Consider the following 25,081-nt stretch of genomic DNA (forward strand, 5'->3'; position numbering starts at 1 on the left):
ATGGTCCCCTATCAGAATTCTTTAATAGATTGATTTTAGCTTACCTGCAAACCCTAATGGACAAACACATTTATATCCATTTCCTGGTCGTATAGGCCTGAACAACATCATATCTGAACTAACAAAGGGTTCTGCACTTCCATAGGATAGACTAGATATACAGTTGTCAAAGTAGGGACACATCTCTACCAAGCACTCATTATCATCAAAAGGTAGAACCTGAAAAGAAGCAGAATTCTATGATATGGCAAGAAAATCTAATTAATACATTATAGAAAATAAATAAAAACATTCATTTTTTTATGAAACTTAAATATCAGTGATTTACCCTCTATAATATAATCAGAGCTGTATTGATAGAGAATTCTGTAACATAATATATTGTAAATTTAATACAGAGTCAAGACAAACTTAGGGTTGTTTAATATATCTAAGGTTATTTCATTGTAGAATTCAGAAAGGTAGAGCTTTATTCTGAAAATGTACTCTTTCATTTATGTACTCTTTGAAAACTGTGTAATTACACATGAACAAAAAGTATGGCATTTACAGATGGTCCCTTAGATGCTACATTTCCAAAATCTAGTTATGTACAAAGAGACTTTTCTTGGACAATGGGTCCAAGCATATTCACAAATTGCTAGACTCTGCAGAAAACTGCTCTAGGTATGGCAGTCTTCAGAAGGTCAATTCAAACAAAAACCCAGACTTTTATATGTTTTACTGTACTGGGACATGCAACCAGAAATAGTGGTTCCTGAAGCATATTCAAATTCTCAACATGTTAAGTAGTTATAGACCTCTGTAATGTGTGGGTCAGACAGAGAATGGAAGCCCACCCCTCCAAAATTGCCATTATTATGATTTCAATATTCAAAATAGGTTCAAACTACACCGTAAATGTGAAGATCATAACAATAAACTGCCTTAGGTTGAGCAAAAATTTCTGAAATTTGAAATCAATAGAAAAACAGCTTATCTCTTTATGTATGGAATGCCATTGGAGACAACAAAACAGATTTTGGGTAGAGGCTGTAACGGTCCCACACATGGTAATGGTTACACAAGAAATTAAATGACCTCTTTTGAAAAACATGAGTGGGTGTATGGCAAGTAAAAAGAGGTATACTTTTTTAAAATAAAATTGTAATGTTATACTGCAATATGCATATACAATACATGTATACAACAGGATATAGGTGTAGGAAACCTATAACTTGACTGTATTACCTACTACAAAAACTTTGGGGTATAAATGTATTTAATTTCTCACTACTTCTTTTGAAAAATAGTGTGTATGGATGTTTTATGGCTTTACCTAACAAACTAGAAATCATTTCTGATAAATCCTTCTGATTTATTTCATTTAATTTAAATGTCTACCTAAAGATAAGTAGTAAACCTGAGTCAACACTCAACAACAAAAAAACTTTTCAATCTGCATATCTACCTCTCCATGTTAATATACTTTAAACTACCATTCATTACTCATGTTAATTCTTGATTCTTTAATACCATTTTATAATAAAAATATTGATTCTCTAGTTTATGAAAGCTCCTCATGCCTCATTACTACTAAAGCTAGTAGGATAGATATGAGGAGGTCAATATTTGTCACTGACAAGGTTTCTTTTCAATATTGTAAGAAGCTGTTCTTGGATCAAACAACTCAAGGACATCCTCAATCAACATGCATTTGTAGGGGAGCTTCGTAATTGCATTGACGGTTCTGTCAATTTGACTTTTACTGTTAAATTTTATGAAAACAATTAATTCTTCTTTAGTAAAACAGTTGGTACATAATGATGGACATCAAATGATGACAACACCATCTAATTGGTAAGCAAATGAAAGAAACTGCCTCTAGAAAATGTCTTTGAAAATCCTCAAGTTGCAGAATTAGTGATGTGGCAAAAAACCATAGTAACTAAATTGCATCTTATTGATTAACCATTTAATCCGTTTTTTATTCCTTTTAAAGTGTAAACGTCAAAACCCATTTTCAAGGCATTTACGTAAAGATATGTCATCAGCTTTTTCTAATTTGTTGCATGTTTCAGGTAGTTTTAATTGCAAATTATTAGATACATAGCAACAATGTCTAAATTATTTAAAATCTTCATAATTCTTTAAAATTAGTTCCATTAAAATTGTTTTTGTATTATGGATCAAACTTAAGACACTGCTTTGTTATTTTTCTTGGAGTGTTTTAAAAATAATACTCAAACATGTTTTACTAAGCATAAGTTGAACTCTGAAAAAGAAGAATATTTTTTAATAAAAGTACAATATTAATGTGGATCCAAATCTTAATTAAAATCTAATACTAAAAACCAAAAAAACAGCTTAAAGAACTTTTAAATCCCAATCAAACCAATTCAAAGGTTTCTGAAATGAGACAACAGTGTATTTGTCCTGTAATTGCTTAGCTCAGCTGGCCTTTTGATTTTCTGACCATATAGACAGGTATATAACTGTCCTGGTATCTAAACACTTACAGGTGAAGTGGCTACCTGGCAATTACTTGACAATTTTATCAACAAACAACATGCAATTTAACAGTGACATTACCTACCAAGTTTATACAATTTACACCCATATAATTCCCATATAAAGAATATTGTAATTAACGGTTTCCACAGATTGATTTGTATTGAAATCTGACATTTTCCTCTTAATTGGTATGACTAATCATTTCTTATTTCAATAACCTGTTGACAAATAATTGCAATTTGACTGCTCTTTAACAATTTTAATAAGAATTTAAAGATTAACTAAAATGACAAGTCAATGAATGAATCAAAAGTTAAAAATATATGTAAGAAATAGATTTGAAAGAGTCTTTTTTACAAATGTTAATGCTGTAGTTCAGAAGGATTTTGTTTTCAAACGACTTGATTTAGATTAAAAACTATTAGTGGTTAACTTTCACAGTGAATGCTGGTGATTATGGGTGTATTATTCTATTATTCTAAAGTTTTTGGGGGCCTCGGTGGCCGAGTGGTCTAAGTAGTCAAACTACTGTATCACCAGCCAGTCAACACTGAGGTTGTGAGTTCGAATCCCACACGGGGCAGGTGCACTGGACTCCAATCTTAATTGACTAGGATTGTCAGTTTTCCTACCGAAGGTCGGTGGTTCTCTGCAGGCACTCTGGCTTCCGCCGCCAATAAAAACTGACCACCACGAAATAGCACAATAGTGTTGAAAGTGGCGTTAAACACCAATCAATCAATCAATCTTGAAATTTCTTTTTGTATAACTATTATTTATACACAAGTGATATATTATGATACAGGGTCATCAATCAGAGTGCTATCACTCTAAATCACCAACAATCACTGTGTTCCACACTCAATCCACATTGAATCACTCTACACCAGCAAGAGTGATTTTAATGGTATCCATACAGCTACTACCCAACACTCAAACATACCAACCCTTGGAGGGTGTAAATATTTGCTGTAGCTCTTTACTTACCTCTAATGTAGAGAGTTCAGCTAGTATTACTCTGTGAATATAGATTTGTTCTTGTATGTATTCAGCATTGTAGAATGATCCATCATTCTTCTTAACAGACACACTAACATTCAACACTTGACTTTTTACATCTGTATCATTCTCAATATTTATTACATATAAAAATCTATCCTCCGTCTTTAAAATGTTGGCCAAGGCATCAACGAAGAAATCATACAATGGTGACATGAATGCTGCTATTGTCATATTGCTGAGTCGGATAGTTACACTATTCTGTAGCATTTCCATGGAAACATATCTAACATACAAATAACATGTTGCTTTTGCCTCATTGAGTCCATCTGAAAATATATGGAATTTATATCTATAAAATTTGCTGATTATAATGTACATGCATAAAAGTGAAGAAGTAAAAATGGGTTAACAGTTACTGAATAAAAATATTGTTGTTTCTAAAAAAAATCAAAATTCCCAAATTTTTCTACTGTATATTTTATGCAATACAGGTGAACTGATTTAAATTTGAGGGAACAACATCTCTTAACTCAAATGTGAGGGTATGAGTAAGTATTCCTGTGGTTACTTATAAAGAAAAAGTATTTGGTTTAGCATCCAGAAACTGACTTTTTCAGCACTAAGTTTGGTCTATTTCAATAACTTTAACCTTGAATGTAGACATAGATGAGAAAAGGATCGGTGGACGGATGGGTCGAAAACTATGAAACCCAACTTCTTCATAGCATGGTATATAATAATAAATTATCCAAATTTTTGGTGTGTTAACTGCCTGCTGGCAATCTTTCAACAAAATTGATATACCAATGACCCTAAATATCCTAAAATAAATGTTATTTTTTCATGTGAAATGGAAATATCCATTCTAGGGTATATAATTCCATTGAAAAATCATTTAATACTTTATTTATGTTTATAAGGCTTGTTTTAAGAAGCAATGAACTGTACCATGGAGAAGACTGTATAATACTATAACTGTTTATAAAAGGCATAGACTTATTTACATATATATTTGTTTATAATTATTGCCCCTTTGATGGTGTCATAATATCTTTTATTGTGTTGACTTGTTTAAGTTGTTACACTATCTGCTCTATTGACTTTGTCTAGTGCTAAATCTTACAACCAGGTGATATATGTGTGAGACCTATAAACATTAAAATCCATCAATCGACATTCAATGGGTGAAAAGATTAAAACTTTCAGATATTTTTGACAATATGGTACACCTGCTTTCAGAAATCTGCCTTTTCAATGACCACTGTTGGGCGTCTTGACCCTTGACCTGACCTTTGAATGGGACACAAGCACATTTAGGAAAAATAACTTTTGGCAAATAATAACCTTATTTGAAGTAAGCTTAGAATCTGTATGAATTGTGCAAGGCATTGTTCTGTGAATAATACACGTTCTTCATTTACATAATTATTGAGTTAATTAATTGTTACTTGTTTAATGTCTAGTGGCAAATATTTCATGCATAATCAGATCGAGAACAAGATAAATACAATAGGTTGATTCTGCAAGGTACAATGTAGGTCAACAAGAATATAAGCTAGTTTGGAAATTAGAACCTGCCACTGGAAAATGAGGGTATGTTGGAAATAGACAGAAATGTTGCCTTGCCATAGGCCACCTACTGTTAACAGAATGAAAAATGTTCTCCCAGAGACCTACTTAATCAAAATAAAAAACGATCAGAAAGACAACACTGATCTAAATTATATTCCATGTCACAACAACACTGATTTTTTTTTTTATATTTAAAAAAATTTAAGTACAAATTCCTGACCAACTGACTGCTGATTTTCAGGTTCAAAACTCACTTTTTTCTAATACTTTAACATTTGTGAAAGGATTTTCTTTCTTAACATGTATAAATACATATGAAAAATGCATTAGCTTTTAAATGTGACAGTTTAACAACTGTAAATGAGCATTTAATAATTATAGAAAATGAAAAGCATGACTGAAATTTTATATTTGATATTTTCCTTTTTAACAATCTAAGATTTCACATATTTCATTTCTACATTCTTTAACATTTATGAAAGAAATTTGAGTCATATGAAAATAGGTCTACATCTGATAAATATATGAATACAATATTTAAATGCTGTCCAAAAAAATGTTGCAGATCAATCTATACAAAGCTATTTACAAAATAAAAAATATTTCAAGTGCAAAATGACTATTATTATCATCATATGAAAAACAGTCTAGATTTAATATTTGTAAAGAATTATTAACAATCTATCATCCTCAGGATTACAAGACTAGGAAATCTCAGATACTTGAGAGCGAAATATTTCCTATGTGACTGGAAACCTTTAACCCATTGTATGAGAGATTTCCTGGTTTGGTATAATTCCTGCAGGTGTTCCAATTCTTTATAACATCACTTATTCAATGTTTAAATAAATCAAAAGCGTTATGAAATAGTGAGTAAAGGGCCATGTAGGCCTGTCCAAAGTCAGGAGCCTGTAATTCAGTGGTTGTCGTTTGTTGCTTTATATCATATTTGTATTTCGTTCATTGTTTTTTACATAAATCTGGCTGTTACTTTTCTCGTTTACATTGTTTTACATTTGCCATTCTGGGGCCTATTAAAGCTGACTTTGTAGTATGGGTTTTGCTCATTGTTGAAGGTTGTACAGTGACCTATAGTTGTTAACTTCTATGTCATTTGGTCTCAGGTAGAGAGTTGTCTCATTGGCAATTATACCACATCTTCTTATTTTTGTATGTATCCTTATTTACCCAAACTGTTGGCAACTACATGTTGACTGTAAACCCCAGTTCCTTTATATGATTTACCTCCACAACTCTAGAAGGTAGCTGAGAGAACCATAGTTGTCAGTTGAATTAACTACCACTTTTTTTCATGCATGTAGTGAAATGAAAAGTTAAGAAACATCATCATTTTTCATCACAACTGAAAAAGGCTGTATAAATATTGGGGCCTTTTAAAGCTGGCTGTGCAGTACTGGTTTGTTTTTTGTTAAAGACTTATAGTATTCTATAGTTGCTTAAATTCATGACATCATTTTGACTCTGGTTGATAGTTGTCTCATTGGCAGTCATACTACATGTACATCTCCTTATACATGTATTCATATAAGCATTCAATAAATCTGATCCTCATAAGAAGGAACTAGTTAAACAAAATTGTTGTAAAATTAAGTCTAGACTATGTTTATATTGCCAAATGATCATAAAGGTAATCTACAACCTTCAAGTACATCTCCTTTTTTTCTAAAATAAAAATCACCATTTTTTTATCTGTGTTATTAAAACTTAAAAATTAAATATTCATAGGTCTTTAGAAAAACATATCCAATATCTTGTACAAATGTTTATCATGTACATGTACATGTATGTAAGACTGCTTTTTCAAGATAAATTCAAAGGCTTACAGGAGTGTAATCATGCATTTTATCTTTATAATACCAGATCATTTTTGTAAATCATTAACCTTTTAAGCTATTACAGTACTTAAAATGAACCCATCCTTGGGTAAATTTGATTTTAAGGTAGTGGTCATAACACAACTTAAAGTTCATATATACATGTATACCTTTAATATTAAACACTATTATCTTTTTTATTGAAAATTCCTTTTAAATTTCCTTCTTATAAATATTGGGTGCAAAACACCATCAACAGAAATTTGAACTATTTACATAAAAGTATCCAACTGTATCAATAACGAAACTTTTAATTTAGTTTTATGCACAAGTTTCATATTACTATCAAATACATACAAATGAAATGTTAGTCTTCTGTTTATAGTACTATCAAATGAAAATAAATGAAATAGTAAGCTTTTAGATTTTTTAAGAAACAAACTGAAAGTCAGATGAGTTTCACATTGAACAGGTGTATATTCTACTTGATTTACAGTCTGAAGAAACCATTTTTATTTCTATTTATCATACAATGCAATGATAACTAACTTTGCATTTTGCAATTATTTACATAAACAGACTATTAAAATATTTCAATTATGACAAAAGTTTTGTTTATTGTAGCATTAATAAACATGATAAAACCACTGAAATAGTTGTGAAAATTTCAAAAATGGCAATTTAAATTTTGTCCAAAATTTTTTATCACAAAAGACTTCCAATATATGTGAATGCACAATAAAAGAAGTCCATGACAGTAGTGGCCTATGGGCTATTTATTTAATGATCTGAATAAGTATGACATGTGCTGGAAAAATGTACAGCCGACTTTAATTTTCAATACAAACCTTTACAATATCTGTTATAGAATCTGACAATATCTCCATCAGCTAATTTCAATAAAATGCCGCCAATCTCTTTAAATTTAAGTTTCAATAGTATTACATTTCTACTAGATGAATACTTATTTGATTTTTATTGTTCAAATTGGACAAAGTCAAGCAAATTTTGAAACTTTTAACAGTCCAATGGGTTCTTCTAATCATAAGAAGTTGGTAATAAAATTAAATGCCAGTTGGGACACAATTTGATTTCCTTAAAAAGAGCTCGACACAATTCAATCAACCAGATACTAATTTTAAATTTGAGATGTAAGCTACATTTGTTCATGTACATAATTATCACAAATATCAGAAAGAGAAAGTTCTGTAGTGGCTTCCTAAGATACATGAGGGGGGATAAAAATTAAATAGCAAAGTTATTTAAGTTGCTTTTACATAATGTTTACATATCCGTCTATACTGTCACCACAAATGTGAACAAATTGAAGAAAAAACATGCATAATTGACTTTAAATCATGTTAATGGAAATGAAACATTAATTGTCTACAGGTTCAAATTCAGAAAGAGATATAAATTTTTGAATGTTTCCATTTATATAAACTGATGAACTTTTAGAATAGTGAATTTTTTTCCATCAGACATTTTTGACCTCAAGAAATGTAAATGTATTGTGGTGTACACAATGTAGCATTCAGGTAGATCTTAAAATGGAATGGAGGCTGACTTACTATCAGGGTTGGCAAAAACCCGAGTTTTATGAGTATTGCCCAGCCCAGTGGGAAATATTGGGAAAACCCGGGTTTTACTGGGTTTAATCGGTTAATACTGGGCAATACTGGGGTAATATGAAATACTGCCCTGAATTTTAAAGAGGATTCAGTGATTAACCACAAATGTAATACATTAAAGTCAAAGACTTCAATTTGTTTTTTTAATAAATATAACTTAAGTTACTATCCCTTATCTTGCTTAGAATATGTATTTCTCACATAACCAATGGAGATCAACAACAGTGAACATTTTAATTATATTGTAAACATAGATAGTTTATCAACCATTCAGATAAAAAGTTCTTAAGTTATATCAAAATTCTACTCTGAACCTACAAAAATTAACATTATCACAGGGATTTAATATCACAATTTGGTTGATCTTCAAAATCAATTTCCTTTGATGGTTATATGAATCATGACACCAAAAGAATCCCACAAAATTGTTGATCCTTATGTAGGCTAACATTGGTCGATCAATTTTCTTGAGCATTTTAAGAATATAAATTGTGGTATTATCCACTAATACTTGATTCAGTTTCTAGGTCTTATTAGGTTTAAAATCAATATAAACACATTATATGGCCACCTGAATGAGTGCAGACACAGGGGAAATCATTTTTACTATGTCCCAATGTCATGCACATGCATTGGGAAATTTATGTCTTGATTAAAAAAAAAAATCCGCTTATTTTTTTCAATAATGTAGTTTTTATGCATTTCAAAAAATAAGTTTTCTCATTAAATTATCATCCATACTTATTTGTTTTCTTAACAGTTCCAATAAAAATAATAAAATGCCATAAACAAGCTGTTTCAGGCAAAACTAAAAAATGCTGAATTAATTCTGTCTGCCGATTTATTCCTAACAGGCAAATGAAACTATACAACACTCTGACATAACTCACTTAACAAGGTTAAATTTATTACAAAAAATTCAATTAGCAGACATATACTAAGTAAGAAATTAAATTACAAAATTTGCTGAAGGCTTTAACTAGATAGTGTACATGTAGATGTAGTGACATCAAAACATGTCAAAATGAGCTTTCAATTGTTTAACATTTGTATTTAAATAAGTTTGGCTCCAGGTCAGACAAAAGACCTGACTTTTAATTTTATTATTATCCTTATTAATATAACAATGAGGTTGTCACGGTCATTTGAACTACAATATAGGTAAAAAATTATCTCTCAAGATTGGAATACAATTAAAAACCACCATTCAAAAATGTAAACAAAGTAAATGCCATATGACTGTATATGCTTCTCATATTTTAATCTTTAAAATCAACTAATTATAAAGGCCATTAAGTATATAAAATTGTACATGCATTTTGAATTTATAGAAGGTACATATTGAAATTATATATGTCAATAAAATCAAGAAAGTCCTTAACAATTATTTGTATCTGTTAATTGATATAAAAATATTTTTCCAAACATCAGTTTACAATACACTTGCTGAACATCAAACATTACTGGTTCCAAAAATACTTGTCCTTTGATATCAGCATTTATAAGTACTAAACTGTGCAGATACTTTTAGAAATCAATTAAATCATTGATTTGCGTTTTATTTCTCAAGTATAAAAAATGTTGGTGGTAATTAATAAATTAACACATTTTGTCTAAAGATTAATGTCTTTTAACAAATTTAAACTAATATTTAGCAGTACAATAGTACAGTTATTTTTGTGATTAAACGTAAACTTTTGAGGTTTTTTTTTATCCAAGTTCCTGTATCTTGCACAACATGTACAATACTGTTGGTAGACAAATCTTTTAATCATTTCCTTGTCATCACATCCCACTCCTTTTAAAATACACTTTGATTAAGTATACTCAATCTTTGTATGGGTCATCTACATTATACAGCTGTCAACAGGTTTGCTGCCAAATTGTTCTGGGGTCAATATTTAAATATTTGCCTGAATTTTGAACCTGTTAAATATTTCCTGTGTAAATCTTCTTGTCTCAATGGTTCATGATATCAAGTTTTTAATGATAAATTTGTTTGTTTACAATCTTAACGGCCCACTTGACTGAAGATAACTTCTTCAACCAGTTGATAGATTTGATAAAGCTGCATAATATTACATGGTCTGCTTCTGACTAAAAAGGGGTTTGACACTTCCATGTAAGATCGAAAAAATTTACCCATTTGTTATTTTTGAAAACCATGCAAATACAAAATAATCATAATAATTTGAAAATCATATAGCCATGTGTTTTTTGTGAATTTCTTGCGGAACATACATGTATGCACAATCATTCCAAATTTTCAAAAAGTGGGCAAACTATTTTAAACATAACACACAGTTAATGATTCTGTTACACTGGCAGTTTACAAAATCAACTGCAAGAATGTTTCAATTGTTTAAACTGTAAATTTTGGTATTCAAATATGTAAAAAAATGCAGTTTGCAAACTGAATAAATGCATCTTCTTCAGCGCTTTACTACATGTAACTGACATAAAGAGCTAATTAGTTTACCTTTTCTTAAAATTATTAATAATACTTTTAAATACTCACCAGAAACTTTGACTTTAAGGGTACCATTCCTTGGAATATCAGAATTTAAACGATCATCCAGAGTTATCTCCCCTGTAGTACTGTTAAGATGTAGAAAATTTGCTTCATTTCCCAGTGTGAAATTATACACCAATTTATTTCGGTCCGATTCATCTGGATCATAGGCTGGTATACGACCAATAACTCCAGTTATAAACTTTTCGTCATAATTGTTGAAGATTATCGAGAAGTCTTTTAGTACTGGTTTGTTGTCATTGACATCCTGTACATTTATATTAATCTTCAATCGACTAAAAAAAGGTGTAGATGTAGCAAGCACTTCAATTTGATAGCGTTTTCGGTTAGATTCATAATCAAACTTTATTAAGTTTTTCAGCTTTGCTTGCTCACCATGTTTATAATCCAATTCAAAGAATTTAAAATCCAATGTGTTTTGAATTTCATATTCAACTATAGCATTAGCTCCTTCATCAGGGTCACTCGCAGAAAAATAATCAATAACAGTTTTGATGGGAGTATTTTCTGGAACATATATTTCTTTCTCTTGTTGACCAAAGTCTGGACTATTATCGTTGACATCCTGGACATTGATGGTTATATTTACAGCAGTTGATTGAGATGGTACACCAAGATCTTTTGCAAATGCCTTTAAATGATAAACTGGAACAACTTCACGATCCAAGAGTTTGGCAGTTCTAATTTTTCCAGATCCACCATCAATTTCAAAATCTCCATTGCCACTGTTGCCATTATCAAAGGTATAAAGAATCTTAGCATTTTGATCAATATCTTTGTCACTTGCTGAAATTTCAACCACTAGAGTCCCGACAGTGACATCTTCCCTAACAGCAGCAATGTAAGAAATCTTGTTAAATATTGGTGCGTTATCATTGACATCTCCGATGTGTACTTGAATATCTGTTGTGGCTGTGAGAGCAGGTATTCCATGATCGCTAGCTGTGACAACAAATGTTGTACCCTGCATTACTTCACGGTCTAGGGTTACCCTGGTGGTTATAACCCCAGTATTGGCATCTATGGCAAAGTTTGTTGTATCATGAAGCTGATATGAAATTCTAGCATTTTCACCACTGTCTTTGTCTAAAGCTAAGACCTTGTACACTGAGGTACCAACTTCAGTATTTTCATCAACCTGAAATGTGTATGGTGTCCCCTGAAATTCTGGTCTATTCTGATTGGTGTCAAGTACTTTTATTACAACCTCTGCTGTGTCAAACAGTCCTTGAGAATCTGTTGCTCGAATTGTCAATATGTACTGACCCTGGACCTTAAAATCCAATTTCCCAGCTAATGTAATTAATCCCTCTCCATTTGACGGGCTTATTCTAAACATTCCTAGATTATCTCCACTGTAAATAGAATATGTTATAAGAGCATTTTCACCTGCATCAGAATCAGTGGCCATCACGTTTAATATTCTATGTGTTATCGGTGCATCTTCTGGAACGCTTGCATTGTAAAATTTCTTAACAAACTTTGGATTGTTATCGTTCACATCTCGAATGGTTATCTGCACATTTGTTGTTGCAGAGCGTCGTGGATTTCCTTTATCTTTCGCCATAACAACAAAATTGTAGTTTTCAACAGCTTCTCTATCTAATGCAGACTTCACTATTATTTCGCCATTCCTGGGATTTATGCGAAAAGGAAAGCTAACTGGCATGTTTATAATGCTGTATTCGATTTCTCCGTTTTCGTTAGAATCAGCATCATGTGCTGCTACAAATACAACAGAAGAATTTATAGCTACATTTTCCAACACTGATTCTTGATAAGGAGCAGAGTAAAATTCAGGATCATTGTCATTAACATCTTTCACATCAATGGTAACAGTGACTGTACTTATTTCTGGGGGAGAACCTCCATCAGTTGCTCGAATATTTACAACATATTCCTTTTTTGATTCATAATCAAGGGACCGGAGCAGTGAAAGTTGACCAGTATTTCTGTTCACACTGAAAGTATTTCCTGTATCTCCTATGATGTCGTATGTGATTAATTTATTCACTCCTGAGTCCATATCTGTAGCAAGCACAGTAGCAATCACTGGATCAGTACTATAATTGTGATCTTCAGAAATGGTAACAGTATAGGAAGTCTGATTAAACACAGGTTTATTATCATTTTCGTCCAACACTTTAATATTGAGTGTTGCTGTTGATGACATTCGTGATGTTACATCAGCGTTATCGATAGCCTGAATCAACAACTGATAAGCATCAATTTTTTCCCGGTCTATGGTTTGTTTTGTTGTTACACTTCCAGATGAAGGATCTATCATAAAAGCGTCATTGTTGCCTGTTGGATTTATAATTCTATAAGTAATAACCGCATTGTCTCCCTGGTCCCCATCGGTAGCCCGAATCGTTATTACTGTTGTTCCAAGTTGTACATTTTCCTGTAAGTTCTGGTAATATACATTTTGATCAAAAGCAGGTTTATGGTCATTTACATCATTTACCTTAACAATAAGCAAGGTATAGGCATTTCTCTGAGGATCGCCATTATCTGTTGCCACAACTTTAAAATAATGAGTCTGGATTAATTCTCGATCAAGTTTTTTTGTTGTATTAACAGTTCCTGTAATTGGATTGATTGCAAACATTTCGTCACTTCTCTGGTCCGACTGAGCACTCATTGTGTATGTTAAAGTACCTGCGTCTCCAGAATCCGGGTCGTTAGCGGTTATTGATATAACTGTTACTCCTGGATTCTGCTCCTCTTTGACATTTGCTATGTATTGTGTTTGGGCAAATGAAGGCTCTTTATTTTCAGTTTGTCTGCGAAATCGTCGATGAATATTAAACTTCATATCGATTTCTTCAAAAGACATTACATCAAAGTTGCCTGAATCTTGCATATTTTGAAGTAGAATGCTTATTGGAACCATTTCCAATATGTTTTTACAAGATACGAGAACATTTGCAAATACTGTAATGTTACTGGATTTAAAGCAAATTTCTTTAGTTGTTAAAATAGCACCAATTTCTGTTTTGAATGAATAAGATTGACTGTCAAAACTGACATCCAAAATCTTACAACTTTGATGATTAAATGAAGTAAAGTCCAACAGCGTTAATATATTTTGATACTGTGTAAAGCACTTTTTAAATTTTTTCTGTACCACAATATGATGAATGTCACTAACTTTCCGTCTTCCAAATTTTCTGTGATTTGGAACTTTGCATTTTTGTCCTTCCAATATAAATTTTAAAGGAGTTCTAGATATATTTGATGATTTATCTAAGTATGAACTCTTTTTGGATAAAATACTATAATACATTGGATTGTCATATTGTTCACAATTTACAGGTTTATTCAAATAAACTGCACCTGTTTTTGAATTTATGACCAGAAAGTCATTTGAAAAATCCCTTAAATTTTCATTGTAAATAGAGTAACTCCATCCTTTCCCGTGTTGTGAATCAAATACTTTTGTTCCAGGTATTAAATGATCTGACACTTTAATAAGAACACAATAAATATAAGATACGTTTAAAATCAAACTCACAAATATGTATAATGCACATTTCTTGGAGATATTGGAAAAGCCATCCATGCTGAATTATTTACCGGTGCGTCTCTACTGAGTAACTGCCGTTACTTCACTATGCACATTTAGCGTGTCTAATAATTTACAGGTAAGTCCGATGAAAAGCGTGAATGAAAAATAAAAGTTGGTTTAGAAATATCATCTGAATGTTGAATATTATTTTCGAAATGTTACCTTCTTATATTTTCTTGTCACAACAAAGTGTGTCACTGATCATAAATACCGCCATTTCGTCACAGAAATACACTGATCAGTTCCAATCACTACAATATGGCTGGCAGACACACATCAAAGAAATTGACGGCTGTTCGATTGACCTCCTACCCAGAGATATATTTTAATCGAAAACGATTGCGTCCTCTTCTATCAAATATTTTTAAACCCAGAAGGAGATGGTTACATGTTCAAAATGTTAATCACATTAACAAAGTAATAAACCGATTTTTATTAAACGTTAATTCTACCTGGGTTCAGGAAGGAATGGCGTATCAATAGAAAAGTGTCATCACGTGATCAAACAAAGGTGTTCAATATTCATTTATAACGATAATCCGCAAATCCAATTAGCTTAGTTATACAGAGAAACAGAAAATTGTACGTGAAAATTGGATTAACGCGAATCTCATTAAAATGAACATCGAAAATTAAATAAAATTATAATAATGCGCACTTTTAACAAATTTTTTTGTTTATTTTTATTTTTTCATCAGAGACATATATATATGTCTCTGGTTTCATCAAGGATTTGTATAGTGACATCTAACTATACAAATCCTTGGTTTCATCAATTATAGTAATGATATTTCATGTTTCATTATAAGATCTTATAATAATGATATAATAATTATAATAATAAATAATAGATAATACAAAACAAATACGTTTGAAATGAAACGTACTTACCATTGGTAGGGGAAAAATAAGGGTATTTTTTGAAGAACAATGAAACAAAACAAAATGCTACGCTTTAGACAAATATCTAAACTGATGTCTGCATGCTTCCTTATATTGTCATAATCAGACCAAGTATTTTTGGAGTACTATAAAAATCCTTGATTAGACTAAGCAGATACATATGTTTCTGGACAAAGAAACAATTTATGATTTTTTCTATCCAGTTTTCTATCAACGAAAAGACTTTTATTTACTTTTATTTAATTAACGGTGACAGAAATTTACCTATACCTAAATTATTTAAATAAATAAATTATTTAAAAATGTAGCGGAGCGTTCAAGTTCTTGTCCTTTTTTTGTCAATTTAACCTGGAGAGAACCACCTATTTTTTAAATGGTAATTAATTTGAAAAAGGGTAAATTGAAAGAAAACAATTGTATATATTCAAATTCAATAGGGCAGTCCCATGTCAATAATGTTTTGGTCTCGTTTTTATTTTTATATAAATCTGGCATTTACTACATGACATTTATAGCCACTGTAAAACTTATTCACGTTTGTCAAAGACTCGGGGGTGGTTTAGCGCCAGGCATATGTATATAAATCGGACATTTTTTTAACGACAGTCAAGTTGCTTAGATGATCTCTAGATTGTTTTACAGGACATGTTTTTTGAAAGAAGAAATAGAGATACAACATTTCAATAAAGTGTTATTTGAGATGAACATACGTGTGACAGATACCCAACGACAAATAGCAAAAAAAAAATCTCTAGAGGGCAAAACATAGATTTTAACAATAGACAAGTGTTTATACAGTGTATAAAGCTCTAAATCATCCTTAGCCTATAGAAGATGTTAATAAGTTTCGCAGAAAGGAGCAAAGAGTTGCCATGTACACCAAATTCTCCGAATAACCAAAACATTAAGCTATGATACAAGACAACAACTGATAGTGGTGTGTTGAACATACCCTAGATTTGTTTATACTTTTTTACATTTAACATTACTATCAATACTTTGCCCGTCTCATACTTTTGCCCTATTCCTTTGATTTTGAGTTTTTTTTTTACCTTAGTCTTACTTTTCTCCTGTTCGAACTATACCCATTTTGTTACAGTCATTTACCATTTTCTCAATTTTATAAAGGTTGCTAGTAATTAAGTTTGATTTGTATTTTGTGGTTGTGTTATAGGAACGAAAGAGTTATCTCCCATCCACGGACTATTATTCAACTTGTGACCTTGCGTTGAAAATAAGATATTATACAAAGAAAACTAATAGAGCAGTAGAAGATCTTTACAACAACAAGCAAACACACATACACAACTTAAGGGCATACGATGCAGTATTGATCCCACGGTGAATGTTCGACAAAAGTTTTCATACAAACTATTTTTCATCTATTCAATTCTAATATCATGTAATAAAAAATATACCTGCATGTGCTACTTTTACAGATAAATGGGGTCGAAATTTTAGACATGTACTGGAAATTTCGGTTTCTTGGACATTTCTACCCTTTGGAAAGACATACTTAACTTTTTGTTTCAAAAGTTAAACATCTGTAATACCTTCGATCTCTACATAAGGGACCGGTCAAAATTTCTTGATGCATGGGACCGGTGCAAAAAGAAAATTGTCTGAAATAATTCTCTTGATCCCATGGTTACTGGCAGAATAAAAATATGCTTGTCCCATGCACTTTACCTAGTAAAAAAGTGTGTGTCCCATGTAAAAGCACAAAAACATGATCAAAGTTGTGGCTACATTTCATGCTACAATGTATTTGGATAGCTGAAAAATAATGCTACTATGTGTGAACTGTATCTATATTGCTGTTATAAAGTAAACAAAACAATACATAAGCATATTTTATTGCCAACACAGGAGCCCAAACAGATGACAATATGTTATTGACCATAATAAATGATACATGCAATATCAAACAATTAACATGTATGAAGTGTATGGTAGAATACATTTTTTCAAAAAAATTGCAGCTTAATTTAGAATCTGACTATTCTAAATTAACAGTGGGTAGGTAAATTCTGCTTTATGGGAGGACAGAATTATTTTTGACAATCATGCTTTTTTGTTCAGAAACACTATCCATGAATTCGTTTTTTTTTACATTTGTCAAACAGTTATACATGTAAAATATCTAATCAAATTTTTACATATTTTTTAAATTTTATATCAAAGTATTTTTTCATGTTTATTCTGTTCCAAAGTTTTTTTTTGTTGTCTTCACTGTTCTTTAAGGGACTGGTCAATATTTATTGGGGGGTTGGGACAGGTGCAATTCATATTTCTCCCTTAAAAAAAGCTATGTCCTACCCTCTGAATATACCAAAAAATGTTTCTGTCCTATATGAAATATCTACTAAATAAGTATATGTCCTATCTAATCTATGAATAAATCAAACAGACTATAGTTGTTAAATTCTGTGTCATTTGGTCTCTTGTGGAGAGTTACAAGTCTCATTGGCAATCATACCACATCTTCTTTTTTATATTTAACTTCATTTTTATCAGATTAACATAGATCACATATAGTAGTCTTTGAATTTGTCTGGAATTTTAAATGATCTCCTCCTTGAAGAAGGCAAATAAGATTCCTTTTCAATTTCACTTTCACTTTCACTGCCACTATACTACTACTATTACTACTGTATTCATCATTTAGTATTATTATCATCATTGTCATTATCACTGTCAGAACTGTCATAGGCTCTTATTACAAGGTCATCTTCTTCATCACTTTGGATTTGTTCATTATCTACACTACAAACTGCTCAGAGTCTGAAAAGACCAGATTTTGTGCTCACATTTTACTTGACTAGTCTCGACATTGTCTCGACATGTTGATATATATTATATGAATATATCAAAAAGGGATCAAACATTAAAGAAATTATTAAAATCGTCCTTCTGATTAAAGTGGTGAAGTATAAAGCAATAGATCCTGCTTGGGGCAAAAAGATCACACCTACCAGAGAGTACGTATTAAATTCTAAATAACATTCATTCAAAATTGCAACATCCTGTTAAACTTAAATCGCAAGGCCTTTTGAATTCACTAGATAAGTAGGTAAACGGACAGAAAGTCACAGGACAAAAAGTCTCAAATTTTATAGGACAAAAAGTCACAAATTTGATAGGACAAAAAGTCACAAATTTGATAGGACAAAAAGTCACAAATAATATGTATACACTTGTTTGAATATTTTAGAGAAAGATCTTTAAATATTTACTTTTTATTACATATATTTATTTTACAGTTGAGGAAATTGTTCATTAGACTTGATAAATAAAGATTTATTAAATTTTAATCATGCAAAAGATATATTTCTTAGCACCATGAAGCCGTTTAAGTCTTTTCTTGTTAAAGAAAAATAATCTCAAAACTGAATTGTGACTTTTTGTCCTGTGGCTTTTTGTCTGTGACTTTTTGTCCTGTGACTTTCTGTCCTACATTCGATAAGTAATACACGAGTTTAAGAAAAGTAGGGCTTTCTTTTTACCTGTAAAACACACATGTACTGATGTAATTAAACCTTATTAAAGTGCCTCTTGTATACCATGTCTTTAAATATGACAAAAATTTATTTAAATTTGATTAAAATAAATTTTTACTGTAACTTTGGAACACATTTCCTTTTTTAAGAGGTTATCAAGGATTGTTATGTAAGTTCTATTATCATGATTATATTAAATTCTTGTTTTAACAAAACAAAGGTTTCATTTTTAAAATTTTATAACTTTTTCAAATCAGCTTGGATTTTCATCAAACTTTTCAGCTATCTTTATGATATATTTATCTTACAAAATGCCAGGTTGTTTTGTGTTTTGGTGTATTGTGTCAAATTTAAGGACTTAGTTAATAGGTTAAAAAAGGCTAAAATTTTCAGTTTTGACAAAATTCAGATAGAAACCTATAATTTAAATATTTAAATTTGACAGCAATAAACCAAATTACCAAATAACCTGTTTTTTTGTAAGATAAAAATATAATGAAGATAGCTGTAGATTTGGATGAAAATTCAAGTTGCTTTGAAATAGTTATAAAATAATTCAAAGTTAACTATCCAAATTTAGTCTGAACTGCAAATTCTAGCTTTTTTGAACTTGATTAATTTAATCCTTAAATTTGACAGCAATACCCCAAACAACATAACGACCTGGGATTCAGTAAGATCAGTATATAACTGAGATACAATGTAGCTGTATAGTTTGATGAAAATCCAAGTTGATATTAAAAAGTTATAAAAAACATTAAAGTGTACTATCTGAATTTAGTCCAAAATGCAAATTCTATCTTTTTTTACCTAGATTAATTTAATCCTTAAATTTGACAGCAATACAACAAACTACATAACGACCTGGGATTCAGTAAGATCAATATATATAACTAAAAAAGCTGTATAGTTTGATGAAAATCCAAGTTGATTTGAAAAAGTTATAAAAAACATTAAAGTGTACTATCTGAATTGAGTCCGAACTGCAAATTCTAGATTTTTTTTACCTAGATTAATTTAATCCTTAAATTTGACAGCAATACCCCAAACTACATAATGACCTGGGATTCAGTAAGATCAGTATATAACTGAGATAGCTGTATAGTTTGATGAAAATCTAAGTTGATTTGAAAAAGTTATAAAAAACATTAAAGTGTACTATCTGAATTTAGTCCAAAATGCAAATTCTATCTTTTTTTACCTAGATTAATTTAATCCTTAGATTTGACAGCAATACACCAAACTACATAACGACCTGGGATTCAGTAAGATCAATATATAACTAAGATAGCTGTATAGTTTGATGAAAATCCAAGTTGATTTGAAAAAGTTATAAAAATAATTAAAGATGACTATCTGAATTTCATCAAATTTTTTTTACCTAGTAATTTAATTCTTTAATTTCACAGCAATGAACCAAACTACCAAAAAAAACTGGAATTTTGATAGATCTATATTTAATTTAGTTAGATGGGCTGATTTACACCATATGTTACTTGTTTGTTCCTCAATTAATCTTGTTTATTTTGTTGTAATTAAATTTGTATAGACTATTTTCTACATTCATACATATGCCATAACAATATTGCTGTCCTATCAGTGCTGAAAACTAAAAAAGTAGAAGTTCTATCAAAAATTAAGTTAAAAAATTGTGTGTCCTACCGTGTTTTGCACCGGTCCCAACCCCCCAATAAATATTGACCGGTCCCTAAATCTTGAAAATGAATTTGGTATGTTGTAACTGTTAAATTCACATTGCTAGATGTTCATGATGTTATTTTTGTTTGTTATAGATTTATCAAATAATTTTTTTTTCATATACAGACATTGTTTCAAAAAGTTCATGTCCCATGCTTGCCAATAATGAAAAAACATTGAGTCCCATTCCTGTAAACACTGCAAAAAGTGCTTGTCCCATTACAGTTTGCACCGGTCCCATGCATCAAGAAATTTTGACCGGTCCCTAAGTGTGCTTTGAATTTGTGTAACGATTCTTTGGAAATTATTAATTTCGATCACATTTTCATGATTTTAGTGAAAGAACTGCATCTTTTGCTGTATATTTATCTTATTTAAAAAATCATCGGTCATTTGTTCATAAAAATTGGCACAAATAATCTTCATACATACGATATTGAACGCAACCCTGATTCATACCATAGTACATTAACTTGCAAATAAAAACGTTAATGAGGGTCAGACCTTAACATTACGAAAACGAAATGCCAAGAAATATCAATATTCCAGAGTATATGTTAAGACACCACAGAGCTTGCGTTTCCTATTAGGGTTTCGGGTTTCATTGATATAGATTTGGTGTTTACAAGGAAGGTACAACATGACCCAGTGTTTCTTTAATGTTGAGGTCACATCTCTGAAAGTAAAGCACATACGTTGTTTTTGACCTGGTTGGCAATAATGAAATATTCGTGTATTCTTTGGAGCACCTTCATTCTATTCACTCTTTGCGAAAAAGATTTATCATAAGTTGTTATTATCTTGGAACTAGCTTTCAGTAACTGCTAGTACTCTTAGATCGGCACTTTGTGTCTTTAGTCTTTATGTTAGTAGTTCTTTGTGCTTCATGCCAATCTGATGAGTGTTTGATTTTTTCACGTCCGGTCAAAGCTTTTTATAGCTGACTATACGGTATTGGTTTTGTTCATTGTTAAAGGCCGCATCGTCACCTATATTTGCATACTTCCACGTCATCTAGATTCTTGTGAATAGCTGTCTGATTGGCGATCACACGAAATTTCGTTATTTTGATACCTCTATTTGGATCATTCTATTCTTATAACATATAACATGTATGTATCTGTATGTCCCAAAGGGCTCCGATTTGGAAACAAAATATGTTTAATGTTTATAATGTTTTTCTACCAGCATTATTTCTTACTATTATTCTCCATTCAGCCGGGGAATGGCGAAATTGGAACATTTTTGCCTTTACAGATTTTCATCTGAACACACTTATTTTTCTTACATTAAGTGATACATTGTTACATAACATCAATACGATTTTGATTATTTTTAAAGTAGTGCCCTGGCACATGGTAGTCCAGTAAATGATCAACTACAAATGTTTCAGTTTGACTGACTTGTATTTTTACAACCTATATAAGTAACTCATTATGGATTATTGTGACAAACCATGTGTTGATAGCGGTATTTTTTATTTCTTGTATTTGATATCAGTGGTGGAAGATACCAAGGGAATGTTTAAAACTCGCAAATCAAAGAGAAACTGACAACGCCATTGCAACTTGCGCACATGAAGATTTCTATTGCAGGACCAGTTTTTATCCTTTGATAGTTGAGATTTCCCTGCTCTGTATACTATAATCTTCACGTCTTGACAAAGAAAGATTGTTCGCTATACTGTACTTGATCTATTTAATAAGTGGTCTATCCCTGTCACGTCCGGTCTGTGTTTTTGTTAGATTGTTCTGCTTTGTATTTATCGATCTGATGAGTTAAGCCTTTTTCAACTGATTTTTATAGTTTGTTCCTATGTTGTGCTGTTTCACCACTGTCCCAGGTTAGGGGAGGGTTGAGCGCTTTCAAACATATTTAACCCGGCAACATTCTTTTTGTGCCTGTCCCAAGTCAGGAGCCTGTAGTTCAGTGGTTGTCGTTGGTTCATGTCAGTCATATTTGTTTTTCGTAAATTGTTTTGTTATAAATTTGACCGTTAGTCTTCTCAGTTGAATTGTTTCATATTTTTTATGTCGGAGCCTTTTATAGCCGACTATACGGTATGGGTTTTTCTCATTGTTGAAGGCCGCACGGTTGCTTTTAATTGCTTACATCCACTTCATTTGAACTTTGGTGGATAGTTGTCTCATTGGCAATCATACTTCATCTCCTTATTTTATATCGATGGATCTGGAAACTACTGCGTCTGTTGAAGTCTTTACAATCCTTTTCAGAGTAAAACTTACACCAATACAATTTGGACTGCATACGAAGAAATGATTTAAGCCTTTGAGTGTGTTATTAATATAAATATTAGTTAGTAGATTAGTAGTAGTGTCAAGTTATTGGTGTTTTCCTTAATGGACTCGCTGTGTCCCTCTTGTTCCCAATTTATTCATTTGCTGCATGATGTGGATTGCAGTTTGCTGCAGAAATTCTTTAAGATCTTACGAAAAACCACTTGATTATTGTTTTAGCAATACTTGCAGATATTTACAGGATATATTCTCTGTTAACATTATACAAATAAAATTTATCAGCCTAAATTTTTTCTTGCCAAATCAAACATAAATAGTGACCGATATCCCTTCTGATGCTGGGGTGTCTCATACCTGGTAGTCATTTGATCTTCTGTATGGCAAACGGAACAACTATTCTTTCCCTGCTGTTCACATTTCTTTTGTTCTTTTGGTTCAATATTGTAAAGTTTGCATTTCTCAGTTGACTCAATGTGCGCATGTTAGCAAGAGTGTATTTGTTTTTGTCATTTATTACACTGTTATTTTGGAGATAAATGCTTTTTCTGCATTATTTTTTTTTTTTTTTTGCGTAGTCAACTTGTCAAGATCAGGGTCGGGGAAGTTTGAATTCTCGGAGGACTGGTTTGGCCCCTCCACAGGTCCAAATGTCTGTCTCAAGTCAGGGACATCGTAGGTGCATGGTTGTATTGTGCCATATCTTTAATGATTTTTGAGGTGTTTATATATATAAATATTATAATTGGTATGGTAGATCTTTGACAGTTTCTGTTTAATTTGTTCACAACTTTTATAACCTCGATGAGTGAAAAGTTTGACTGTGGACAAGAATCTGTCTATAATTGATGAAACCGATAATTTCGTCCTCTAGACGATGTCTTTTGGATATTTTTCGATATGTTGCTGTTTCATTGGCATATAATCCACATTTCATTTTTGTCCATATCTAGAAGTCAACCATACAATCCAGTCTTCAACAATAAACAGGTACACGCAATATTTCAATCTGTAAATCAACAAGTCTAAACAAACTTTGAATTTTTTAAACGAGACGGGGTGATCAAATCTCTTGTATTGTGTGTAAACGGTAGAATGCATCCCCGTGCTTCAGATTTATGCTATATTTTTGGTAAAACCTTTCAAAATTTTGAATACTCAATGCTCTTTAGCTTAGCACTTTATTTGGCCTTTTAAATTTTTGATTCGAGCGTCACTGATGAGTCTTTTGAAGGCGAAACGGGCGTCTGGCGGACAAAACTTTAACACTGGTATTTTTGATGATTTTTTTTTTTATTATTTGTAGTTTGCGTGCGTGATCACCCGCAAATAAGTATAGGATAGGGTGGCGTGCATGTTTGACCCCTCCCCAAACATTCTGTATGAATTTCATTTTATATCTTCCTACAGTAAATGTCTAACTACGCATATTTCGGTTCTGCTGACTAATGCTCTTACAACCGACAAGGAACTCGTAATGGGATATTGCGATAAAGGCATTGTAATAGTGGTATTAACTATTTATGGTGTGTGAAAAACTCTTTTGAAGTATTGGAATAGCTTCGATCCTTCAATAGTTAGTTTGCCTACGTTGACAGTTTTGATTTATCTACCCTTTATACTACACTACCACTCAGTCTTAATAAAGAAATTTTTTCCTATTTCGTAAAATGGTCTTTTGTTAGATATGGGTTTAGCTACGAATGTATATTTGAACTGCAAACCGTTCAAAATTCTCTTTCTAGTAATAAAAGTCACAAAAAAAACCAAGAATTGGACATGCTTGCAAAGAAATGATTTAAGAGGGTATCTAACACTTGTTCTCAAAAGAGTTGGCTCGTTTATAATATTAACTTTGACCTGTTGAAAAAATATGAAGATAAAGAAGCTCGATTTCTCTTTTCTAATAGTAGGTGATTAAAATGTTCAGCTGATTGGCATTTGATTTTTTGGCATTCAATTTGGCCTTCAATTCATATTGGCATTCAATTTGGCCTCACCGGCGGTGAACTATATAGGGTTATTGACCGGACGGTACAATTTCTCGAGGTTATTCACCGGCCCTGCCGATTTGGACGAAAATATCCG

General features: G+C 31.5%; 1 protein-coding gene across 4 annotated transcripts in view; it reads right to left on the bottom strand.

Moving 5' to 3' along the window:
* LOC127701532 (cadherin EGF LAG seven-pass G-type receptor 2-like) overlaps positions 1 to 15,079 on the bottom strand; it is a 69,193-nt gene extending 54,114 nt beyond the window's left edge. For all 4 annotated transcript variants that reach the window (XM_052205436.1, XM_052205456.1, XM_052205426.1 and 1 more), the window contains exons 1-3: positions 11,052 to 15,079; positions 3,481 to 3,821; positions 45 to 219 (exon numbers count right to left, since the gene is read on the bottom strand). In XM_052205436.1, the coding sequence (XP_052061396.1) occupies positions 45 to 219; positions 3,481 to 3,821; positions 11,052 to 14,631 (4,096 nt within the window). In that variant the 5' untranslated portion in view covers positions 14,632 to 15,079. The remainder of the gene's footprint in view (positions 1 to 44; positions 220 to 3,480; positions 3,822 to 11,051) is intronic.
* Positions 15,080 to 25,081: the final 10,002 nt, after the last annotated feature.

This window comes from Mytilus californianus, unplaced genomic scaffold, assembly GCF_021869535.1.
Source record: "Mytilus californianus isolate M0D057914Y unplaced genomic scaffold, xbMytCali1.0.p SCAF_1, whole genome shotgun sequence".
NCBI lineage: Eukaryota > Metazoa > Mollusca > Bivalvia > Mytilida > Mytilidae > Mytilus > Mytilus californianus.